Source organism: Amphiura filiformis, chromosome 20 (genome assembly GCF_039555335.1).
Source record: "Amphiura filiformis chromosome 20, Afil_fr2py, whole genome shotgun sequence".
In the NCBI taxonomy this organism is placed as follows: domain Eukaryota; kingdom Metazoa; phylum Echinodermata; class Ophiuroidea; order Amphilepidida; family Amphiuridae; genus Amphiura; species Amphiura filiformis.
Window position 1 is genome coordinate 21,060,961 of NC_092647.1, and position 21,880 is coordinate 21,082,840.

The window sequence follows — 21,880 nt, forward strand, 5'->3', positions numbered from 1 at the left end:
GTCGTTGTTTTTTCTTCAAAGAATTGATAAAGTGTATTGGTCCATGTGCCGCAGGATCGAATGTGTAGGCCAATAGTTTCTGCAAATTTCAAACAAAGACCGTCTACCGGTTTGGATAGGGGAAAATTTAAAGACAGATAGCGTTAGCAAACACCGCAAAGCAAAATTGTGGATGTGTAAAACCCATTGAAAATAAAATTTGTAAAATAAACAGAAAATTAAATCATATGAAAATTAAAAAATAAATGTGCATTTTGGTTTGCAATTGAAGCTGGCCATTCTAGCAGAAAGACAAATAATTATCAATTATACAATATAGTAATTACTATTTCTAGCATTTTGTACAATCTATTACTAACACAAGCGAAAATGGAATCTATAAATAGTATTCGAAATCATAAGATAAAACTACAATAAAAGAAGCAAAGTTTAAATCAAATGATAGTAAATATAAATCTATGTGCTTAACATGTGCTGCAGGTAAACTACCATTTCTATCTCTAGCTCCAAGCATACATAATCATAAAATGGGTCATGATATAAGATGATTCAAAATAATCGATTCAACCATTTATCTGTACAAAAGCTTTGGAGAGTCATACAATACGCGGATTTTGGGTTTCTCTACCGGAAGTCAATTTGTGCCGAAATTCCTTCCCACAATGCAATAAGCGTTTTCGCATAACAATAGATACAGTTCGGAGGTTAATCAATATTCTTTTTTATGCAATACGCATATTGTATTGTGGGAATGAATTTTCGGCACAAATTGACTTCCGGTAGAGAAACCTTAAATCCGCGTATTCAACTATACATGTAGTCATGGTGGTTAAATTGATCATTTTGGTAGCACAAAATACCTCGAAAAATACCTCAATACAATGGCATACAAAAATACTGACCATACCCAACTGACTAAAATTTACTTTCCTTAAGACCTTGTGAGAAAAGTACCTCAAATTATGAATAATTTTATTTATCAAAATATTTATGATACGTTCATTTCATCAGTTTAAAGAGTCTATAATGCACGTCCATCTAAGTGGTATATTCAGTGATGTTATTCTTCAGTCTTGCTAGACAATGATTTCGGACTCACTTCAATCCGCGGGATATCCGTACTGCTTGAACCCCACACATAGTGCGCGAATCCTGCTCGCACATGTGGGTATTATCTAAACGCAAAATGCGTAAACACCGCGCGACCTGACCAGATCCGAGTCAATCGTGTACACGAAACACTTCTTAATAAGAAAAATAAATAGCTTGCGAAGTTCCGCTTAAGTGGAAGCCCCACTTTTGGTTCAAGTTCTTTGAGGAATTAGTCAAGGTTAAAATTTATCCATGTTAATTCTCTTCTGTCCGTCATCAAAGTAACAGGTGTATTGTCAGTTCTTCTGTGGAGAACTGGTCAGGCGGGGCTTCCTGTTTAACCACTAATGAGGGGATATAGATGGGAGTTTGGTAGTGATGTTACTGCTTTTACGCGGTTGTACCGCAAATGCGTCGACAAGTTCAGTGGTGACTTATCGCTGTTCACAGTCTATGAAACGCGAGTAAGTAAATCGCATACAAAAGCGGTTGTTGGCACGCTTGCAACGCAACAGCGAAAAATCATTGACATCACTGCCGACCTTGAGGTAAATCATTTAGCATGTTTAGTACCCCCTATGCTGCCACTTTTTTGACAGGTGCAGGGGACTTTGCAAATTCGCCGGCCGTTGTTACGCGTAATCTTTGGGGTGCACTTGAATCCGCATTAGCACAGATTGAAGCGTATCGTATAAATAGACCCATTAACACACTGCAATTCACCGGAAGTTGCTCACATGCAATCCTCAGGCAATGATTAACTCGATTTTAATTTTTGTGTGATACATTTACATCACACCATATTCATGATATTGGAAAAACAATACACATGTATAATATATTGTATCATATTTCATTAAAGGAAATAGCACGAGCTGACGAGCTAAATATTTCCAATTCTTGAAAACGTGCCTTTCTTAAAAAATCAATAATTTCAAAGATCACAGAAAACAATAGAAACCAAATTTCGAATAAAATGTATAAGTTTGTTCTTCACTGTGTCAATTAGTCAATATTTGCAGAATGTGCCCTCCGCAGTATACGTTTGCGTGCCTAATGGAGAAGCGGTCATGTTTAACCAATTTGATCTCAGTTTTGCCAATGTCACGTAATTACCACCAATTTGGGCTGATTTTTCACAACTGTTGAACACTAAAAACAGTGAACTACACCAACATGAACGATGTTTAATATTGAATTTGACCTCTTGTCTCCATTAGAAACCGTTTTTGTTTTACTACGTTTTGCCTTTTGGGAGTAACATGACAATACCTCGTCAGTTTCAGATCCAAATGCATTTGATGCTGAAAATCTGGCAATACTGTTGGTCTTTATAATGTATCAATTTTGCAGTGTTCTGCACCATTGCGAATAACTCATCGGTTCTTTATTTTTGTCCCCATCCCCCTAACACGGGTTGGTTAGCACAAATTCATGGTCAGTTGAATATAGCAAATATAGATGTGAATTATTCAATCATCTTGATGCAGTGGAATCGCTGTAAGCTTCTTCTGATGAAATTCTGTATGGCCATTAATGAGGCTCTTGAACAACTCTACAGACATGTTTCGAGTATCGACAAATTAACGTAAACATCTGACATAGTTTCTAACAAATTAGGGAAGACTCTTTGAAAATGTTTTCCTACAAGACTAATGGGCTATTCCAGTTAAAATCCACACTACCCCTGTGGAGGATTTTTGAAATATCTTCCACAGGGGGAGTATGTTTTTCAAATATAATTGGTCAGGGTTAATCATTTTAAAACCCATACTCCCCCTGTATTATGGCTTTACCCGTTTATCCCACAATTGGAGTGAGTATTTCAAATGAAAGCTACCCAATTGTCTATTCGATTCAAAACTCATACTCCCTCCGTGGAAGACTTTTAGACAAATCTTCCACAGGGGTAGTGTGGATTATAAATAGAATAGCCCAATATACAAGTTTTCTAATCTACAAACTTGTTATCAATTACCTCAAAATCAAGGCGTAGCCATGCAAAATATCATACCAAAAATCATGCCTAATCTAAAACTCTATTGTACTACCTTAGCTTCTAAAACTGTCGTACAAAAATAAGGTATCAACCAAGGTATTGGCCGTAATAGTAATACAAATCTTGCTAAACCATCTGCTGTGATTACAGTTGAAATTATGTATTTTGGGAGGATTCGTAACTTCACAATAAATATGTGTATTTTTGTCGTATATCAAGTTACGTTGATCAAATACCATCAACTATAAATTGCAATAAAGAATCGAATAAAAATGTTCTTGTACTTCCATTAACTTTGGTTAAATTATTTGCCCATGTAAGAGTCCTAAAATATAAAAATAAATCTCTGATGTGCCTTGAAGCATTATTGCAGGGCTGTAGTAAGATATGCATATTACGCCAATCCAATGATGAGTCACTCATTTCAAGTTGCTTTTTCTAGGCATCACGTCCAGTTTGGTCCTATAGCTTTATCGGTACTCCGATAGTTCCATCGATAGTACCATCGACAGCCATCGATAGGTACCGATGGCTCTTTGTATTGTACCGTGAACATTGGCATGGTGCTAGTGGTGTATACCACAATACAAATGTTCGTTGTTGGGTTTGATACCACTTATTGCATCTTCAGGGTACGATGTAATTGCTATTTGGGTCCCATTGGGGCACCGATAGTGCTATCGGACCAAACTAAACGTTAGATAGTTATGTCCTACCAAGTAAAAACGCAGTATCTCCCGGTTACGATCCCTTCATTTGAGGGTAATTTGTCAAAAACTTCATATCATTGCAACACTCAATATTCATACGAGAAAACTTCCGTACGAGGAGCAAAATAATTAAGTGAAATACTGTTGTCCAAGCTAGGAATTTAGTTGACAAGAGGGACTTTCAATGACCTTTTCTGTCACTTATACTTGGATGAGTAGTGAGTGACTCGTGGTAATTAATAATTCCATCATAATCATTATAATGAGGCAAAATCGATCGATCAATACTTCAAATGGGGTTATCGGGACCTCTCAAACATTGGCATTGCGTGCGGTGATATTAGTACAGAAATGTACTTGCGGGTCTAATTTGAGTCAGGCGTAAGAACTTTTTTAGTCTGGGATATTGGTTGTAAGCTTTGCGTCTGATGCAATTGCGTTCGTATTTAAAGGGAAACTTTATTTTACGAGCAGGTTACTGCGTTTTTACTTTAAGAGCGTAACTAATTCACACACAACCCGAAACATCCTGCCTCACAATACAACGCAGTACATTCTATGATATTCAGCAACATAATGGCTACACTATTAGAACACTGGGTAAGACATCAGTTATGTAAAACATTTTAACCAATATTGGTATTAAAAACTTCACCCAACATATGTACGTTGTGACAAAATACACAGCTTGGGTAAAAAGTGTCATTCTACCCAACTGCTATTATATAAGTACCAGGTGAATAACTAACATATGTTGGGTCAAGTTTTACCCAATGATGGGTAACCCAATGTGGATTAAAGTTTGACTAACATTGGGTATACATTTTTCTAACAATAAAGATTGATTTAACCAATGTTGGGTAAAATTAATCCAATGTTGGGTAAAATTTTTACCCAACTGATGTTTTACCCAGTGTTTTAACAGTGTATTCACTTGGAAAATTATCTTACCTTGTTCTTCTGGAGGACTACTGATAGTAAATGGATGCCATTCGTACTTTGCTATTTCCGGTATCTTAAGAAAGATGTAATCTCCAGGTTTGAAGTGAAACCGTGGCGGTCGGGTTAAAACTAAGTGTGTTACCTGTAAATGAGGAGGTTGGTCATCAAAATGATTCAAAGTTTACATGAGGATATAAAGGTTAATATTAAAGCCATAACATTTTCATGCAAAATAGTATTTCTTTGCCATAAAATATTAGCTTTTACTGTCAGGTATATCCCCTTTTAATTTTGAGTCGAACAACTATGAAGCAAAGAAAAATTGGAATTTACTAGCGCCAATGTCGCCAATACGTATCACTCCTTCGGTCGTGTTATGGTACGATCCTTTGTTGTGTGATCAGTGTCCCGCATGTCATGTACATACTGTGTTATGAACATCGCGTATGCGTTCGACTAATATTCCCATCGTTTTATTCAAAATCTCGGATTTTGACAAAGCTACAGCACCTTGCAGGGTATGTTGGTTTAATAAAGTACAATATAATCGCGTAAAAAATGAATTTGGAAAAATATTGAGGGCGTCCTCCTGAGCAAATGTTATAATATGGCTTTAAGATAAGTGAAGATCCATATGGAACGCACATTAGAAAATAAGTCTTTATAGCAATACGCTTGATTTTACGAAGCCCTCTATCATGTCTATGTAGCCTCCTGTGTGGCAGCAGCAAGTTTCTGTTTCAAATACGCTGCTTGCCCTGCGTTAATTACACAAAGTATGTATTACGCTGTCCACACATTTTACATGGAGGATTGAAGAGATCAAGTGGGGAGAGATAAACAGGAAGAGAAAAGGAGAAAAACAAAACGGGACAGGGAGAAGAATAGAAAGAGAAACATATGGATAGGAGAGAAAACCCGTAATATTCAGAAAAGAATAATTGGTGGGTACCTTTTCTCAGGCTATAGAATAAAACTATTTGCAATGGTTCAATTGTGCTCTACCCCAATTAGTGATTTGTCAAAATAATAATGATCGTGTTAACAAATGTCTGCAAAATGATTATTTAATCTTAAAATAAAATTGTGTTTTAAACTCTTTTTACAAGAGTAGGCTATATCCCTCTTGCCTTTGGTTTTTGTTTTCAACTCTTTTTACAAGAGTATATATTTCCCTTGTGCCCTTGTTTTGAACGTTTTAAACTTTTACTAAAAGAGTATAATTATCTCCCTTTTCCCCTTTGCCCTTTTTGGTTTGAATGTTTTAAACTCTTTTTACAAGAGTATATATTTCCCTCTTTTGGCCATTAAATTGATACATTTAATAACATTTAATATATTGTTCTATAATCTATATGAAAGATAAATACCAATAGGATAGGAAAGCAGCTAAACAGTTTACACATGTGTAACCTCATTTATAACAAGGCCAATAAAACCTAATCTATCGATTTAATTTGTTTTTAATTTCCTCAATTAGAATGACTGATATTCTTGACAGGCTAGTAATTTTATTGCGCTGTACGTTTGAACAATCTCGTGTAAAACATCCCCAGCGATTTGCATGTTTCATTCCGCTGGGCTTAAGACTATTGGTGTCGTACGTGAGCTTGTGTTCGACTAGCCTCAAGTTAAAGCTCTACAGACTTTATTGGATGCGTGACTTAAGAACAATTTCCGCAATTTAGGAAGAATATAGAGCTATCATTAAAGCTTTGGGAATGATTTTGGAAAGCATATATAGCCTAGCCCGGTATCTGGTTTGGAAAGTGTTACGTTACGAAGTATGTGTGATGTAATGCAATGTAGAACTGCTTTATAGTTTAATTATTCAACATACGTCGTATATCACATATTTAAAGTCGCTAAAAAGTTTGAGAGTAATGCTAAATACAATAAATCCAATAAAATCTTAATAAACATTAACAAAACAAAATACAATTTAAAAAACTTAATTACGTCTCAAACTGGTTACAAAGGTCAGTTTGGGACCTATCTTTGTTGCCAATTTGACTCCAGGCTCGGTGGAAATAATTGTTTCAATGTATGTATCACACAGGTTCTCCAAACATTACTACATGACCAAATTATGATGTTGTTAGATAATTGTCAACGAAACTGAGACTGCTACCTATAAATCTTGTTAAAAGTGTTCCACGCCCGCGACTAAAATGATGTAAGACTTGGTGAGGTGATTTTTACACGTTTCTGGTTGATATGTCGCGCTTGTTCATGTTGTATGAATGAACAGGGGGAATGGAGAGTTGGTAAACAATAATCCAAGCATGATGTAGGTGTATAGAAAAACACAGATGTTGATGGGAAAAGTGTCAAGAAAAGGTACTGCAATTATTATTTCTTAGTCGTTGATCATGTTGCCGTGGTTATAGTTTCGTCCAGCCTAAATATATGTGATGCGAGCAAGCAAAATCAGTCGGAACTCGGAAATATTGATTTGGAGATATATCCAAACAAAGGATATTATTTCCTTTTGTTTCCTGTTGTTTTGGTAACTCTTTAATTGCTCATATCTTTGGAACTGGTTGTTCAATTTAATATTTCTCAGTTCCGACTGAATTTGCTTGATCGCATCACATTTACGTTTTCAAAAACATGTATCTTCAAACCCATTTTCCTTACATTTGTTTGTATGTATTCTTGTTAAAATAACATAATTAAAACATGATGTTGAAAAAGTACGCATTGTTCTCGCCACTGCGATTCTGTGCAATTCTTTGTGTGTACATTGTATTTATACTTTTTTCTTCTTCTTATCTAATGCATATTTCACGTTTATCCATGTTTTTTTTGTGTGTTATTTTTTGCTCTCGATTGTTATTGCATTTATCATTAAGCGGATGACAATTTTAAATTCCTTGTTAACCCTTAATTTAATTTGCCACCCTATTTGCTTAACCCGTACAGTTTTTCTCTGCCACATTTCATAGCCAGAATTGAATAATAAAATTGATTAAGGATATGCTACACGGCCACGTGAGACATCCGATGTCTTAATGGACACGAAGTTATAGTAAATCAACGGTAATGAAATGATACAGTTAATTCAATAAATAAATGCTTAAATTTCCAATAATTGTGATATCTTGTGATAGTGATATCTTGATGTCACAAGAGGTATTTCATGTATCCCATAATGCATTGGAATTCTGGCATTGATGAATTTGATACTATTTTCAATAAATGTGACATCTTGTGAACGCGATATCTTTATGTCACAGGAGGTATATTTAGGCATCTCGTAATGTATTGGCATTGTGACGTTGCAGAAGAGATATTGAAATAGAATCTGATGAAAGTGAGGAAAGAGTACTTGTTATGTCCATATGTTCAAAGGGGTTTCACATGGGGAGTGTAACTATTAAAATAATTTTATTATTATTATTCAAGGTTTATTAAAATGCATATCGCAGCTAAACAGCTGAATTAAATACATTGCACAAAATAAAATAAAACAATTAAATAACATACTACAACTTGGCAACTAAAATTAAAAGTAGGCCTACTAAATTTCTATGTAATGTCTCTTTAGCTTAGGGAATAAAGTACAGGAAATGAACTAGAGGGCAATGATACTCCCCCAGTAATAAGAAACTCGTATGACGTCCAAGTTAAAGATAGTCCCGGGTAATATGCATTTAGGAAATGGCTTCTAATATGTACTTGTATTTTGTAAACGACCAATAATCCATTTGAAACATGCCACAGCCCTGTGTAATAATTAAGAAAAGTCGTTCACAGCGTTTTGGCATTGGTTAGGATAATTATTTTGGAATAAATACTCCCTCTGCATTGTGGCTTTACCTTACCTATCTTCTACAACATGGACTGATGGAGTGAGTATTTCAAAGCTTTTAAACGGAAGTTACCCAATTGACAAATCTATTTGAAACTCACACTCCCTCTGTGAAAGACTAGCTTAATCTTCCACAGGGGGAATGCCGATTTCAAATGGAATAGCACAATAGCCATTTTGGTATATAGACTTACCCCAGAAGGGAGTAGATTAACTTGCTTCACGTATGTTTTCCCGTGTTGCGATCGCTTGCTCTGTATGGCTTGACTTAATCTCTCTAATGCGAAAATAAATCCTGGAGCTATTATCCACTTCCAGTATCGAGGACCATGTAAGAGTAGTAGTATGACGTAGAAGACGTACATAAAATGTGTCCAGTAAAACACCTGGAATGAATAATTAAATTATGAATATTCATTAAGAAAATATGCAAATGTAGAACAAAGAAGTGTATATTTATAATAATGAATATTCATTGTATTAATATGCAAATGTAGCACAAATCGAGGACCATGTAACAGTAGTAGTATGACGTACATAAAATGGGTCCAGTAAAACACCTGGAATGAATAATTAGATTATGAATATTCATTAAGATAATATGCAAATATAGAACAAAGAAGTGTATTGTTATAATAATGAATATATATTGATACCATATGCAAATGTTGCACAAATCGAGGACCATGTAACAGTAGTAGTATGACGTAGAAGACGTACATAAAATGGGTTCAGTAAAACACCTGTTAAGAATTAAATAATGAATATTCATTAAGAAAATATGCAAATGTAGAACAAAGAAGTGTATATTTATAATAATGAATATTCATTGTATTAATATGCAAATCGAGGACCATGTAACAGTAGTAACATGACGTAGCAGACGTACATACAATGGGTCCAGTAAAAACACCCGAAATTAAGAATTACATTATGAATATTCATACCATAATATGCTAATGCAGAACAAAGGAGTGCATATGTTAAAACGTGGAGTATTAACTAACATAATATGACTAATTCTATTTTCAGTTTCAAACAACGTCAGCAAATTATGTCACATGTACAGAATCAAATTTCTGGAGGCACCCCTTGAATTTAGTAGCCTCTGAGCACTATTGGGTTTAGCCTGGCTTCGGCCGAATGTTATAAATAAATAATTTTAAAAAAAAATTGCTTAATTTCAAATCAAATTTTGATCGTGAATATACTTGTGTAATTTCATTTTATATTAAACAATTAAACGTATAGAAACGGCATTTGCCGTATTTAATGGTCCCAGTGTTATGTGTCCTTTTAAATTGTAGGAATGCAATGATTGATATAATCAGAGTAGGGCTTTTTTCAATACTTCGATACCATCCAACTAAGGGAATATTGCGTGGATAGCAGGTGGAATGCCTTCAGAATATGACACTAAGCCAAAAAAGAAACTTATATAATTTTTCACAAGATATTTTAAAATCCTGTCCATCAGAAGTAACCAAAATTACACACAGGATGCATCAATACTCTACTTTAAACACATGTCAGTAACCAAATAGTTGTCCAACTGACACAACAGAAAAATGCACTGATATGAAAAAGCTTCCAGGACCATATTCACAGCTCAATAATTGGCATCCAGCACAAGAAATATTGTGGTCCAGGAAGCTGTCAGTGCATTTTGCTGTTGTGTCAGTTGGACAACTGCTTGGTTACTGACATGTGTTTAGAGTAGAGTATTAAAGTAATCCTGTGTGTAATTTTGGTTCATTTTGATGGCCAGGATTTTAAGAAATTACCTTGTGAGAAATTATAAGTTCCTTTTTTGACTTGGTGTATTATCAAAATTACAATATTAGCCTACGTGGAGATTCTTCGAGAAACGTTTTATGATTCTTTTACTGTTGTATAATTATTTAAACACCAAATCAAAGCATTAGGAGGGGAAATCTAAAAATAGGTCACAAGTCAACATTCTTTATTTGTATTTGTTTTCCACTGTTCGATTTGAACCTAGAGTAGATTAGCTTTAGTCGTTGGTCTGTCAATTCTTGCTCAATTTTGTCGAATTGAAGGGACTGTTTATACGATAATCTTTGATCAGGACTGATCCGAATCGGCATGAGTACAAATTTGAGTAATCCTTGAGACCGAAGTACGTAAAACCTAATCTGGTCCGAACTGAATCACTGGGCCACAAATTGTGTGCAATAATGTTCTATAACCATTCCGGAGTCTTGTCAAATCCCACAGTAGTTATAATTAAAACTAATAGCGCCAAAGTCTATCTTTCTACGCTATGGTGTTTTGCATTAAGTCAAACGACATAAAAACATTATTTTTGTTAATATTGTAACCATACTTATTAAGGAATCCAAACGAGTAAATTGTCGTTTAGAAAAAAGATGTGAAGAGCCTTTTTTTCATCAATTGCAAATTGTTTCTGCTTTAAATTTGTCTGGAATACCTTAAGCTTCCAAACAGTGTATTCCTTCCAAGGTTTAAACTGAAGGTTAAACCGCGAATTACAATACTTGTTAAAGCACCCAAACACATCCAACATGCCCAATAGATTTCCGACGTTAACAAGATAACCATTGAATAAGCCACATTACATTTGATTTTTAGTCCACAGTGACTACAACGTCTTTTCCCAAATGACTTTGTTATATTCATGTGCTCACAATGCAGCTTTCGATCTTATTTTAGATCTTGTTAATGTTGCCTTCAAATCGATGTGCTTAGGAACTGGCATCATGACATAGAATACTTACACATTTGAAGCTTAAAATAAAATGTACAAAAAATATATTATTAGTATACAGACCAGTTTCGTGTTCTTACATCTATCATGCACGGAACAAACTCTTTATTATTCCATACGGTCTGTGAACTTTTATATTTGTTTATTTTGTCTTTTTTTCAATGAGCATCATTGCCCCATTCCATTTCGAGCTTACTTCTTTTCCTCACCTCACAGCGTTTTTATAATAGGTAAAATCACTCCAATTAGAAGCACGAATTCTTTACGTTCACATTTTTTGGGTGAAGATATGTCAGCCCTGTGGCATGTTTTACTCCTTCAAGTACACTAACACTAGAAAAACACAGAATGCGTTGTCCGGGTATGATCACGAACACAAGCATAACATTGCTGACGGAAACGGACTTCCACGCGGGGAGAAACAACTACAAGGGCCTTGCCATGAACTAACTACTCTTTGTTGATCATGTGCAGTTCTTTAACCCATGGTACACACGAATTTACACAGTGATTTTTAATTCAGAGAAACGCTTGTACTCAAAAACAATAGCATTGCTTCGTTAGTTTATTTTTTCAAATTTTTTAATAATGAGAGACATTATTTTCGAACGTAAACATTTGAGTTTAAGAACAGATGCTATTTTTAGGCATTGATTATTAATTGTATTTTCAGGTCATTATTTGATTAAAAAAGTCACATCTATCGACAAATTACATTTTTGAAACGAACACAGTGCTATAATTTTCAAAGTATCATTCGCATTTATTTAAGATGTTGTTCTTTCCATATTAGGCACGTTGTCCTAACTGTAGATTGGGATCTAATCGCAGAAAATCGGTGAGCGAGTGAGCGCAGATACACGATAAAAATCCCGGTAAGAATCTCAAAAGCAATGGCGAAAATCGCATTGCATTGCATAAAACACACCGGGTAACAATGGTTTACGACCGAATTTTCAGGAGGGAAAGAATTCTAAGATTAATTATGTAAAATCCAGGGTAGTTCTCGTTTTTAATAATAATTGTGGCAATAAACCCGGCTATTAGCTCTTGTCCTATCAAGTTCACCCCTGTTGCTCTATTTAAACGCTAAAGAAAGTGACCAAACACTTGCAGGTAATTGTAGGATCATCCTTAACGCTACAACCCTACCTTACCCAGGGGTATATGGTCAGGATTGCCAACTCTCACGCATTCAGGGTGGCACGCTCTTACACTATAGTAGTAGAATCTCACACCAATGTAGTAATATCTGACATCACATGGTAGTAAAAATCGTTGATAATTTAGTCAGCAAACAATATTTCCGTCCCGGTAAGCCCCTGTTCAATATCTCACCACAAGCAATCCAAAAAGATGGCACACTTGGTATGGTACGGTATGCTATCAAAGTCGAAGGGTAAGAGGGAGTGGGTGCCACACATACCATGCATACAGTTACATAGATCGTACAAAGTCAAAGTGCTCTTATGAAAAATATATCGATATTATTATGGCCTTGAAACTCTGTGTGTATGCTATATTCTAAGCCAACAACCTATGAACATCTAATTAGAATGGTTTTGACCGAAAATGTATTTGTTTACCTCTTTACACTTAACTGTGCATAATGGACAATCGACTATTTGAAAGTTCGCGGAGATTATGACGTTATGGTGACGTTATACGATGAATGTTGGTACATGGTACTTATTATGGTATCAATAGAAAAACAGAGAGCCATTATAATAGTACCAACATCTATTTCGGAAAATCGGATGATGTGCCAAAATTAGCTGGTATAGAACCAGTGTTAATGTGACTAAATGTTTTAACATCCAAAAGCGTTTAAGGTTAGCAACTACTTTAAACTTTTGCGATTTGGTAGTTCACAGCATCTTGTGAATGGTAGTGAGGTTTGGCAAAAATTGCTTTGATCATTTCATACCGAGTGTGTAGAAGAATTCAAATATCACAGATATAGTTTTGTACATGTTGTAGGTCCTGTTGTTCTTGAGTTATGTTGTACAGAGGGCTGAAACAACAACAACACTTTTGTAAAAAGTACATATTAAACTCATTAACAATAATAAATTAAGCAAGTTTTCAAAGTATATGATTTGTAGAATGAACTATTGCAAAACATCAAAGTGTTATTTTTCAATAATATATTAATATAATAAAAATCGATTTTTTTTGGCTACTTCAACCAACAATACATCTTGTACCCTTAAAGAACTCTTCCAATGACATGGCGCAGCAATGCCTTTAAAGAAAGACGTTCAATACGAATTGATTTGGCAGCCATATAAAGTTACACTCACCGTGATTAACAATCAATTAACTTGACTTGCCACCAAATATTTGCCTACATTACATGTGGTTTAAGATACAAATCTCTGGAAGCATTGTCCATCCTCGATGTTTGACAATGTTGGCACAGGCAGAATGCGCGATTCAAGGTTGTTATTTTTCCTCCCATTGGCCGCTTTATTAGTTATGTGGGCTAAAATCGCGGATTTTTGTGTGTGTTATTCCTCTTTTTATCCAAATTATTTTAGTTTCGTCACTTGAGAAAGAATTATTTGATGTTTGCGTGTCATTATAATGTTTGAATGGAATGGAACCAGTTTGGGGAATCAATTTTGATTCTCACGAATCAAGTTTAGGAGAATCGATTTCAGGTCATTATTTGATCCAAAAAGTTACATTTTACGACAAATTACATATTTGAAACGAACACAGTGCTATAATTTTCAAAGTATCATTCACATTTATTTACTATGTTGTCCTTTCCATATTAGACACGTTGTTCGTACTGTTTAGATCGGGATTTAATCGCAGAAAATCAGTGAGCGAGTAAGCGCAGATACTCGACAAAATAACCCGGTAAAAATCTAAGTAATGGCGAATTAAAATCTCAGAAGCAATTCAATTAAAATCATATTTTATTGCATTGCATTGCATAAAACACAACGGTTATGAATGGTTTACGACCGATTTTTCAGGAGGGAAAGAATTCTGAGATTAATTAATTAAAATCCAGGGTAATCCTCGTTTAAAAAATAATTATGGCAATAAACCCGGCCATTAGCTTTTGTCCTACCAAGTTCGCCCCTGTTGCACTATTACAACGCTAAAGAAAGTGATCAAACGCTTGCAGGTCATCCTTAACGCTACAACCCTACCTTACCCAGGGGTATATGGTCAGGATTGCCAACTCTCACGCATTCAGGGTGGCACGCTCTTACACTATAGTAGTAAAATCTCACACCAATGTAGTAATATCTGACATCACATATTTCCGTCACGGTAAGCCCCTATTCAATATCGCACCCCAAGCAATTCCAAAAAGATGGCAACTTGGCATGGTACGGTATGCTATCAAAGTTGAAGGGTAAGAGAGAGTGGGTGCCACACATAACATGCATACAGTGACATAGATCTTACAAAGTGCTCTAATGAAAAATATATCGATATTATTATGGCCTTGAAATTCTCTGTGTATGCTATATTCTAAGCCAACAACCTATGAACATCTAATTTGAAATGTTTTGGCCGAAAATGTATTGTTTACCTCTTTACACTTAGCTGTGCATAATGAACAAGAGAATATTTGAAAGTTCGAGGGGAGTATGACGTCACGGTGACGTTATACGATGAATGTTGGTACTTATTATGGTATCAATGGAAGGAAGCTACCCATCATTTAAGTACCAAATCAGCATACATACAACACCATCTATTTTGGAAAATCGGACGGTGTGCCAATATAGAACCAGTTTTAATGTGTCTAAAATGTTAAGTGTTTAAAAAATCTCTTCCAGCGCAGCAATGCCTTTAAAGAAAGACGTTCAATAAGAACTGATTTGGCAGCGATATAAAGTTACACTCACCATGATTAACAATCAATTAACTTGACTTGCCACCAAATATTTGCCTACATTACATGTGGTTTAAGATACAAATCTCTGGAAGCATTGTCCATCCTTGATGTTCGACAATGTTGGCACAGGCAGATTGCGCGATTCAAGGTTGTTATTTGTCCTCCCATTGGCCGCTTTATTAGTGATGTGGGCTAAACTCGCGGTTTTTCTTTGTTATTCCTCTTTTTATCCAAATTATTTTAGTTTCATCATTTGAGAAAGAATTATTTGATGTTTGCGTGTCATTAAAATGTTTGAATGGAATATCGATATTATTATGGCCTTGAAACTCTCTGTGTATGCTATATTCTAAGCCAACAACCTAGATGAACATCTAATTAGAATTGTTTTGGCCGAAAATGTAATGTTTACTTCTTTCCACCTAACTGTGCATTATGGACAATCGACTACTAGTATTTGAAAGTTCGCGGAGACTATGAATGCAGAAGTCAGTCCTGAATCAAGTTTAGGAGAATAGATTAATCGTTGCGAGAATCGATTCTCTTGATTCTCGCGGAATTTGAATATCGGTATGGTATCTCGTACGTCTCTGGTACAAAAAAAAACCGCGAAATAATCATGTCTGTCCCTAGATCAAACACCGCGGGACTGACGTTCTGCTCTAACGAATTGAAAGGCTAAACGGTGGTAAATCAGGGCGAGTAATGGCAGGTTAGATGCCTAAGGCCCTATGATATCTCGCATCCCACTTCTTTATTGACCTCCCCTAAAAATGTGATTGCTACGAATTAAGAAATGGACTCTTATTTCATTGGCATTGTGATACGTGGCCGCCTGTATGGACTGGGTTAATGCTGAGCATGCTATCCACATGCTTCAACATAAAAAGATTTGAGACATTTTCTCAAAATATCAAGAGCTATCTAAAGAACCACTGAAACAATACTGGGCTTGTTTGTACTCATTTTAATGCATTTTTCATGTTGATTCTAAATATGGTCATGAAAATGTACAATTTTGAAATTGATGGATTTTAAAAATAAAATGTGAAACTTTGTCGTCTGCAGTCAACACCCGTGTGGAGAGTTAATGCTTTCCATTACGACATGAGCTTTACTGTCACCATAAATAAGGTTCGATGTTTCTTTTTTTTTTTTTAAATTCATAAGGATTTTATTTCTAGAAACACTGATCAATGTTATAAAGTATTTTGTATTCATTTTAATCAATTTTGCATACAAAGTGTCGATATTATAATGACTAGAATCAGTAATAAAGCTACGAATTTTGAACAAAAACGTTTCTGTAACCGATTAGTAGACTGTTAACGAGTTGAATCCTGGTTTACATTCAGCCGGTATTCGAATATCCTTCGGCGGGAGTGGCTCCAGTCTAGACGAGATCAGATCAATACAGTATAATGTGGTCGAACTAGGTCCAGACCACAGATATCCGAGCAGGACAACTCGGAACCAGTACATTCTACCCCAATCCGCTCTATTGGCTTGATACTGCTACACGAATGTCTGTGGTCTGGACACAGATTCAACCAAACCATTCATTGCCATACTACAAGCTTCATTGATCTGGTCTCGTCTATCTCTGCCACCGCTCTCCACTGTATAGAGGAAATCGCCTAAAATGTCTGGGTCTTGAGTGTTTAGCTAATATACAAAAAGTTTCAAACGAGAGTGTACGCTGAAACAAAGTTAACAATGCGCCAGATGAGGACCCGAGAATGGTACCCGAGGATGGCAGCTATAATTGAAGACCGAATTAAAAAGACTAGTTTGCGTATGAGGTCCTGTCAACCAGACAATTCATCCAGAAATTCATTTAAAAAGAAATCGATTCTCCAATTTGCTGATGGGTGCTACATTATTGCTGGTGTGGGCAGTTACCAGGTTATACGCTCACCCGGGACGCTGTTAGCACCCACGTAACTCACACAGTCGTAAACAATTATTGCTGGATATTAGCAATCAAAGGCCAAGTTCCTTAAAGAGATTTGCTCTAGGATATATCGCGCCCACCATGACAATGCCCACCACATTCGCAATGTTTCGTTAACTTATGAATCCACCACATTCGTTACAGACATTATTTTGGGCTATTCCGGTTCTTCCAGGCGGCGAGTGGCATGATAGAGCCGGCAACTTGTGAAACCGCCCGGCAGTATGGCATTTTCCATATACTCGGTTAGTTTTGTGGGGTTCATTATCGAACCCCAACGGTTTTAGCTTGTATTTATATTATTTATTAACATAGGCCTATTTGTTTGTGATATTTCAAGCGTTTTAAAATTTCAAAATAATCCCATTCAATTACACGGTTGACGATGGAAATTTACTGAATTTAGAGAATGCACTGCGACCACCACCTGGGTTCTTCAAATCCACACGGCGGACGCCCCCTATGAAAGACATGAACTTAATCTTCCACACAGGTCAGTTTGAGTTTAAAATGGGGTTGCCTTAATGGATGACTCCGAAATCAACACCCCTGTTTGGGATATTAAGGTCGTGTCTTCCATAGGTGTGTATGGATTTCAACTGGTGTTATAGCCCAATATGTGGTAGACAACTTTTGACGTCATATGTCTATTCAATCGGGATTTATATTCCATGCAATCGGGATTTATATTCCCAAATAACAATTTAATTTGAAACGATTCCAATAATGTAATTTCGACTAATAATGTTTCAAATCACCTGGTAAGGACCACGGTCCATTTCGCTCGTGCGCTGACCCATAGACTTTATGATCGTTTTATACAGTCTGTCACACTCTATGGTTGAACCAGTTAGTTGAGTGAATTGTCATATATCATGTATAATGCAACATAAACATACTTAACTAACTCCATATTCACCATTTCGTGCGATCAACTTTCATACTTCGCACGTACAGAAATTGATCAGGTTCGTTTTAAGGTTAGCTACTATTTTAAACTGTTGCGATTTGGTAGTTGAGTGAAGCGTTCGAAATTTTGGTTGTCCGGTTGCCCGGGACAACTAAAAAAGTCGCCGGACAACCAAAAATACTGATTCGGTTGTCCGCCGGGCAACCATAAATCTAGCCAAAAGTCACATTTGTAGGCCTATGGACAACCAAAAACTTAGATGGACAACCAGAAATTGTAATCTGGTTGTCCGTGGGACAACCATTTATTTTTCCTAAATTCGAACAGCATCTTACGAATGATAGTGAGCTTTTGGCAAATATTGCATTGATTATTTCATAGCGAGTGGGTAGAAGAATTCAAATATCACAGATATAATTTTGTAAGTCCTGACCTATGTTTTTAGAGGTCTGAAACAACAACACTTGTAAAACGTATACAACTCATTCGCAACAGCGAATCAAGCAAGTTTTCGAAGTATATAATTTGTAGAATGAAAAATGCTGTTAATTTTTCAATAATATATCAATTTAAGACAATGAAAATCAGTTTTTTGCTGCTTCGGCCAAAAATACCTAGTCTATCCTTAAATTGTTGCTTCACATGGTTCTAGAATATTCAGAATTGCCCTATTTTTAGACCAGTTTCGCACTAGATGGCACTGATACAACTTTCTTATTATTAAAACAAATAACGTGGCGAAAGAGAAACAGACTGCACTTAACATTTCATGAACAAAAACATATTGTTAAATTACAGTCTGAACTCAATTGTGGACTGTAAAAAGTAGCCTAAATTATTATGGTGGGTGCGCTGTGTCGTATAAAACTAAATTTGACACGGTTACACAAAGTAGGTTATATTTCGGCTTGTTTTCCAATCAGACATTACAACCCCACTTTTTCTCCATAACATTGAAGGGGAATATCCTAAAATAACGCAACATTTTGTAAAGCACTTTAAAAATTGTGCAACAAATGTGCACTGTACTGTGGGTACACACCATCTGTAACTGTTTGTTGTTTTGTAAAGGTTAGGACTAGCAGTAACCAGTATGCTTCGAGTATATTTATAAATACGTTTTCATAAATACGCACGTGACAACCTCCGAGCTGCCATAACCGCTTGCAGACAGTAAGTCTTGAAGTAACCTTCTACATAGCGGGTGGTATTCCTATACATTTGAATGCAAAGGCGGAACAACAAGAGACTACTGTGCAGCAAAATTGTCTATTTTGTTCAACTTTGTGATCATATTGTAAAACGTTTTCGTTGTTGAATTTTTTCCTTCGTCATATACTTTCAAAATGTTGTTTTTGATAACATATTACAAATTCAGAATCCCCCCATGTGTAATAATTTTCCTATTCAATTAATACTTATATTTTGATGATATTTATCTACAGAATTCCAATCCTTTTCTATAATTATAGTGGTCAATGCATGAGGATTTGATCACGCTTGCTGGTCTTGGTATGTCGTGCCCATGGGTCACGTGCGTAAAAAACGTATTTATAAATATAGTCGACGCATACTGGTAACAACAGGCAAATTATGACTTACCTGAAAGTGTCCAGACCGTCTTACAAATGGCATTGAACAGATGATCATAATCACTAAAATGAGATCCAATGCCCATCCAGTTATAAATGCACTACCCGCTACGAACCAGATCCCCAGAGTCGTGCAAGTTGGATCAGTGAATGCAATCTCCCAGAGCGAACAATTCTTCACTGCTGGCGTGTACTGTACGAGAACTGTGTGTTAATGAATAACAAGTTTTTAATGAGTATTTATGTTGATAGTTTTACGAACTATAATACGTAAATATTCACCTTACCCTAAATTCTCACACACACTCCACGCACACCCCAACCACACCCACACGTCAAGTCATACACTCCCACTATCTAATCTATATTTTATTTTAAATATCAACACTCATTAAATGTGTTTACTTTCAATTTATACACTTATAACTATATTGCAATAAAGATTTATGGGCTATAATAATAGTATGTACTTGTTCGTAAACTTTGTTAAATGAACAGTAACTTTGTCATACCATGACGAAAGAGCAAGCCAGATTTTTTTAAAGATAAATACCACCAAACAGGCAAAAAAAGTCATGGGTATTACTAAAATTCGCTACTGGTTGCTATGCAAATCATGCCATGAACATGGCATGTTCATGCAAGACATTCTGATTCTTTTGTTTTGTATGTGGTATGAACATGTCATAAAATCCTCTATCAAGGATTCATCATGGGCATGAAGTTAGGGAGAATTTGACATTGACCACGATTCATGCCCATAAGTTAGGAATTCATCGGCATGGAAGTAGAGAGAATTTGACATTGACTTAATTCATGCCCATGAGTTATCTATAAACATGCCCTGAACATGTCAAGGCCCTGACCAAACGCATGACACAAAAAAGCATGCAAAAGGATTGAATATGTCTGAGCGTGAACAACCCATCAAAAATTCCCAAATTCACTAAAATTCAGGCCCGTTGCTAGCGAAAATAGGACATGATCTAGACATGTATGTTCTTATTTTTGCCTGCCCTGCAAGAATTGTGAAAACTCGATGTCGTTTATAACCTTTTTGTGGTAGTGCAGTTTAAAATGGTTCTTTATCTCCTTGTTTAGCATGTCAATGAATATTGCCCTGCACTAGTCCCCTAACATTAAGTTAATGCCCTGTGCATGTGCTCTACTGCCCAACAACGACAAAAGAGCGTAACCGACATATTTATCATGTTTTCGGCTGTACTCGGCTACTCTGACTTTTACATAATAAGCCAACTATGTTCTATAGATAGATATCATCAACGTATAGAGCCATTTACTGTTGACACTCCAGCCACTATGTCAGTTGTGCTATTTTGTAGTGTAGGACAGAACATCAGAGAGATTTCGATTTCCAAACGTAGCATCGTACGTACGTGGAGTCGATTCAATATTCCGTCACAGGAGAGTGGTTTTGAATAGATTCCACGTACGTTTGGAAATCGCAATCTCTCTGATGTTCTGTCCTACACTACAAAATAGCACAACTGATATAGTGGCTGGAGTGTTAACCGTAAATGGCTCTCTATTATCAACCAACTTACTGCCATTCCCGACGTGTGCTCCAGTATGTACAAGGGAAAATAAGCCTATGACTAAACCAACCATCTTATGAAAAGTAATACTTTGATCAATAGGTAGGAACTCCCCAGCTCGTGTTGCTCTTAGGTAGGACAATGATTTCCGACACATTAGGACGAATACAAAGGCGGAGTTGAAATTGAGGCACTGGCCACACCCACGCGCTGAAAATACAAGACATAAAACACAAGTGTCAATTAATCTTAGCTTAATAAAATTAATCATGTATATTAGTCTGCGGTCATTTTATCCTGAAATAAATTGGATATATAGAGCTAAATACTACATGTATTATAATGCACGCATTGTCCCCGAGCGAGATACATGTACCAGAAAACACAAACGTTTGATAGAACTTTATACAAAGGGTATAAAGGTATTAATAACATTCAAAAATATTTTTGAAAAAGTGATGCAAAACATGCAAATGCGTAAGTGTTGAGAAAATATGTTGCACAAATGTTTGCCAAAAATATTTTACAATAACATTTGACGACATTTTTAAAGTGAAGGAGGAGGAGAAGAAGAAAATGATGAAGATGAAGAAAACAAAATAAGAAGATGATAACTAAGGAGGAGCAACTGTTGTTTGATGTGATCATTTATTAATGTTTCTAACAAAAAAACATTATAATTATATAATGTTCAATT

The 21,880-nt window shown here is 35.8% G+C and overlaps 1 protein-coding gene across 1 annotated transcript in view; it reads right to left on the reverse strand.

Moving 5' to 3' along the window:
• The window catches only part of LOC140141855 (NADPH oxidase 5-like), a 201,293-nt gene that overhangs the window by 36,967 nt on the left and 142,446 nt on the right, over positions 1-21,880 (reverse strand). Inside the window, 5 exon segments of the mRNA XM_072163726.1 lie at positions 1-79; positions 4,753-4,885; positions 8,752-8,943; positions 19,638-19,831; positions 21,193-21,393. Of these exon segments, the coding sequence (XP_072019827.1) occupies positions 1-79; positions 4,753-4,885; positions 8,752-8,943; positions 19,638-19,831; positions 21,193-21,393 (799 nt within the window).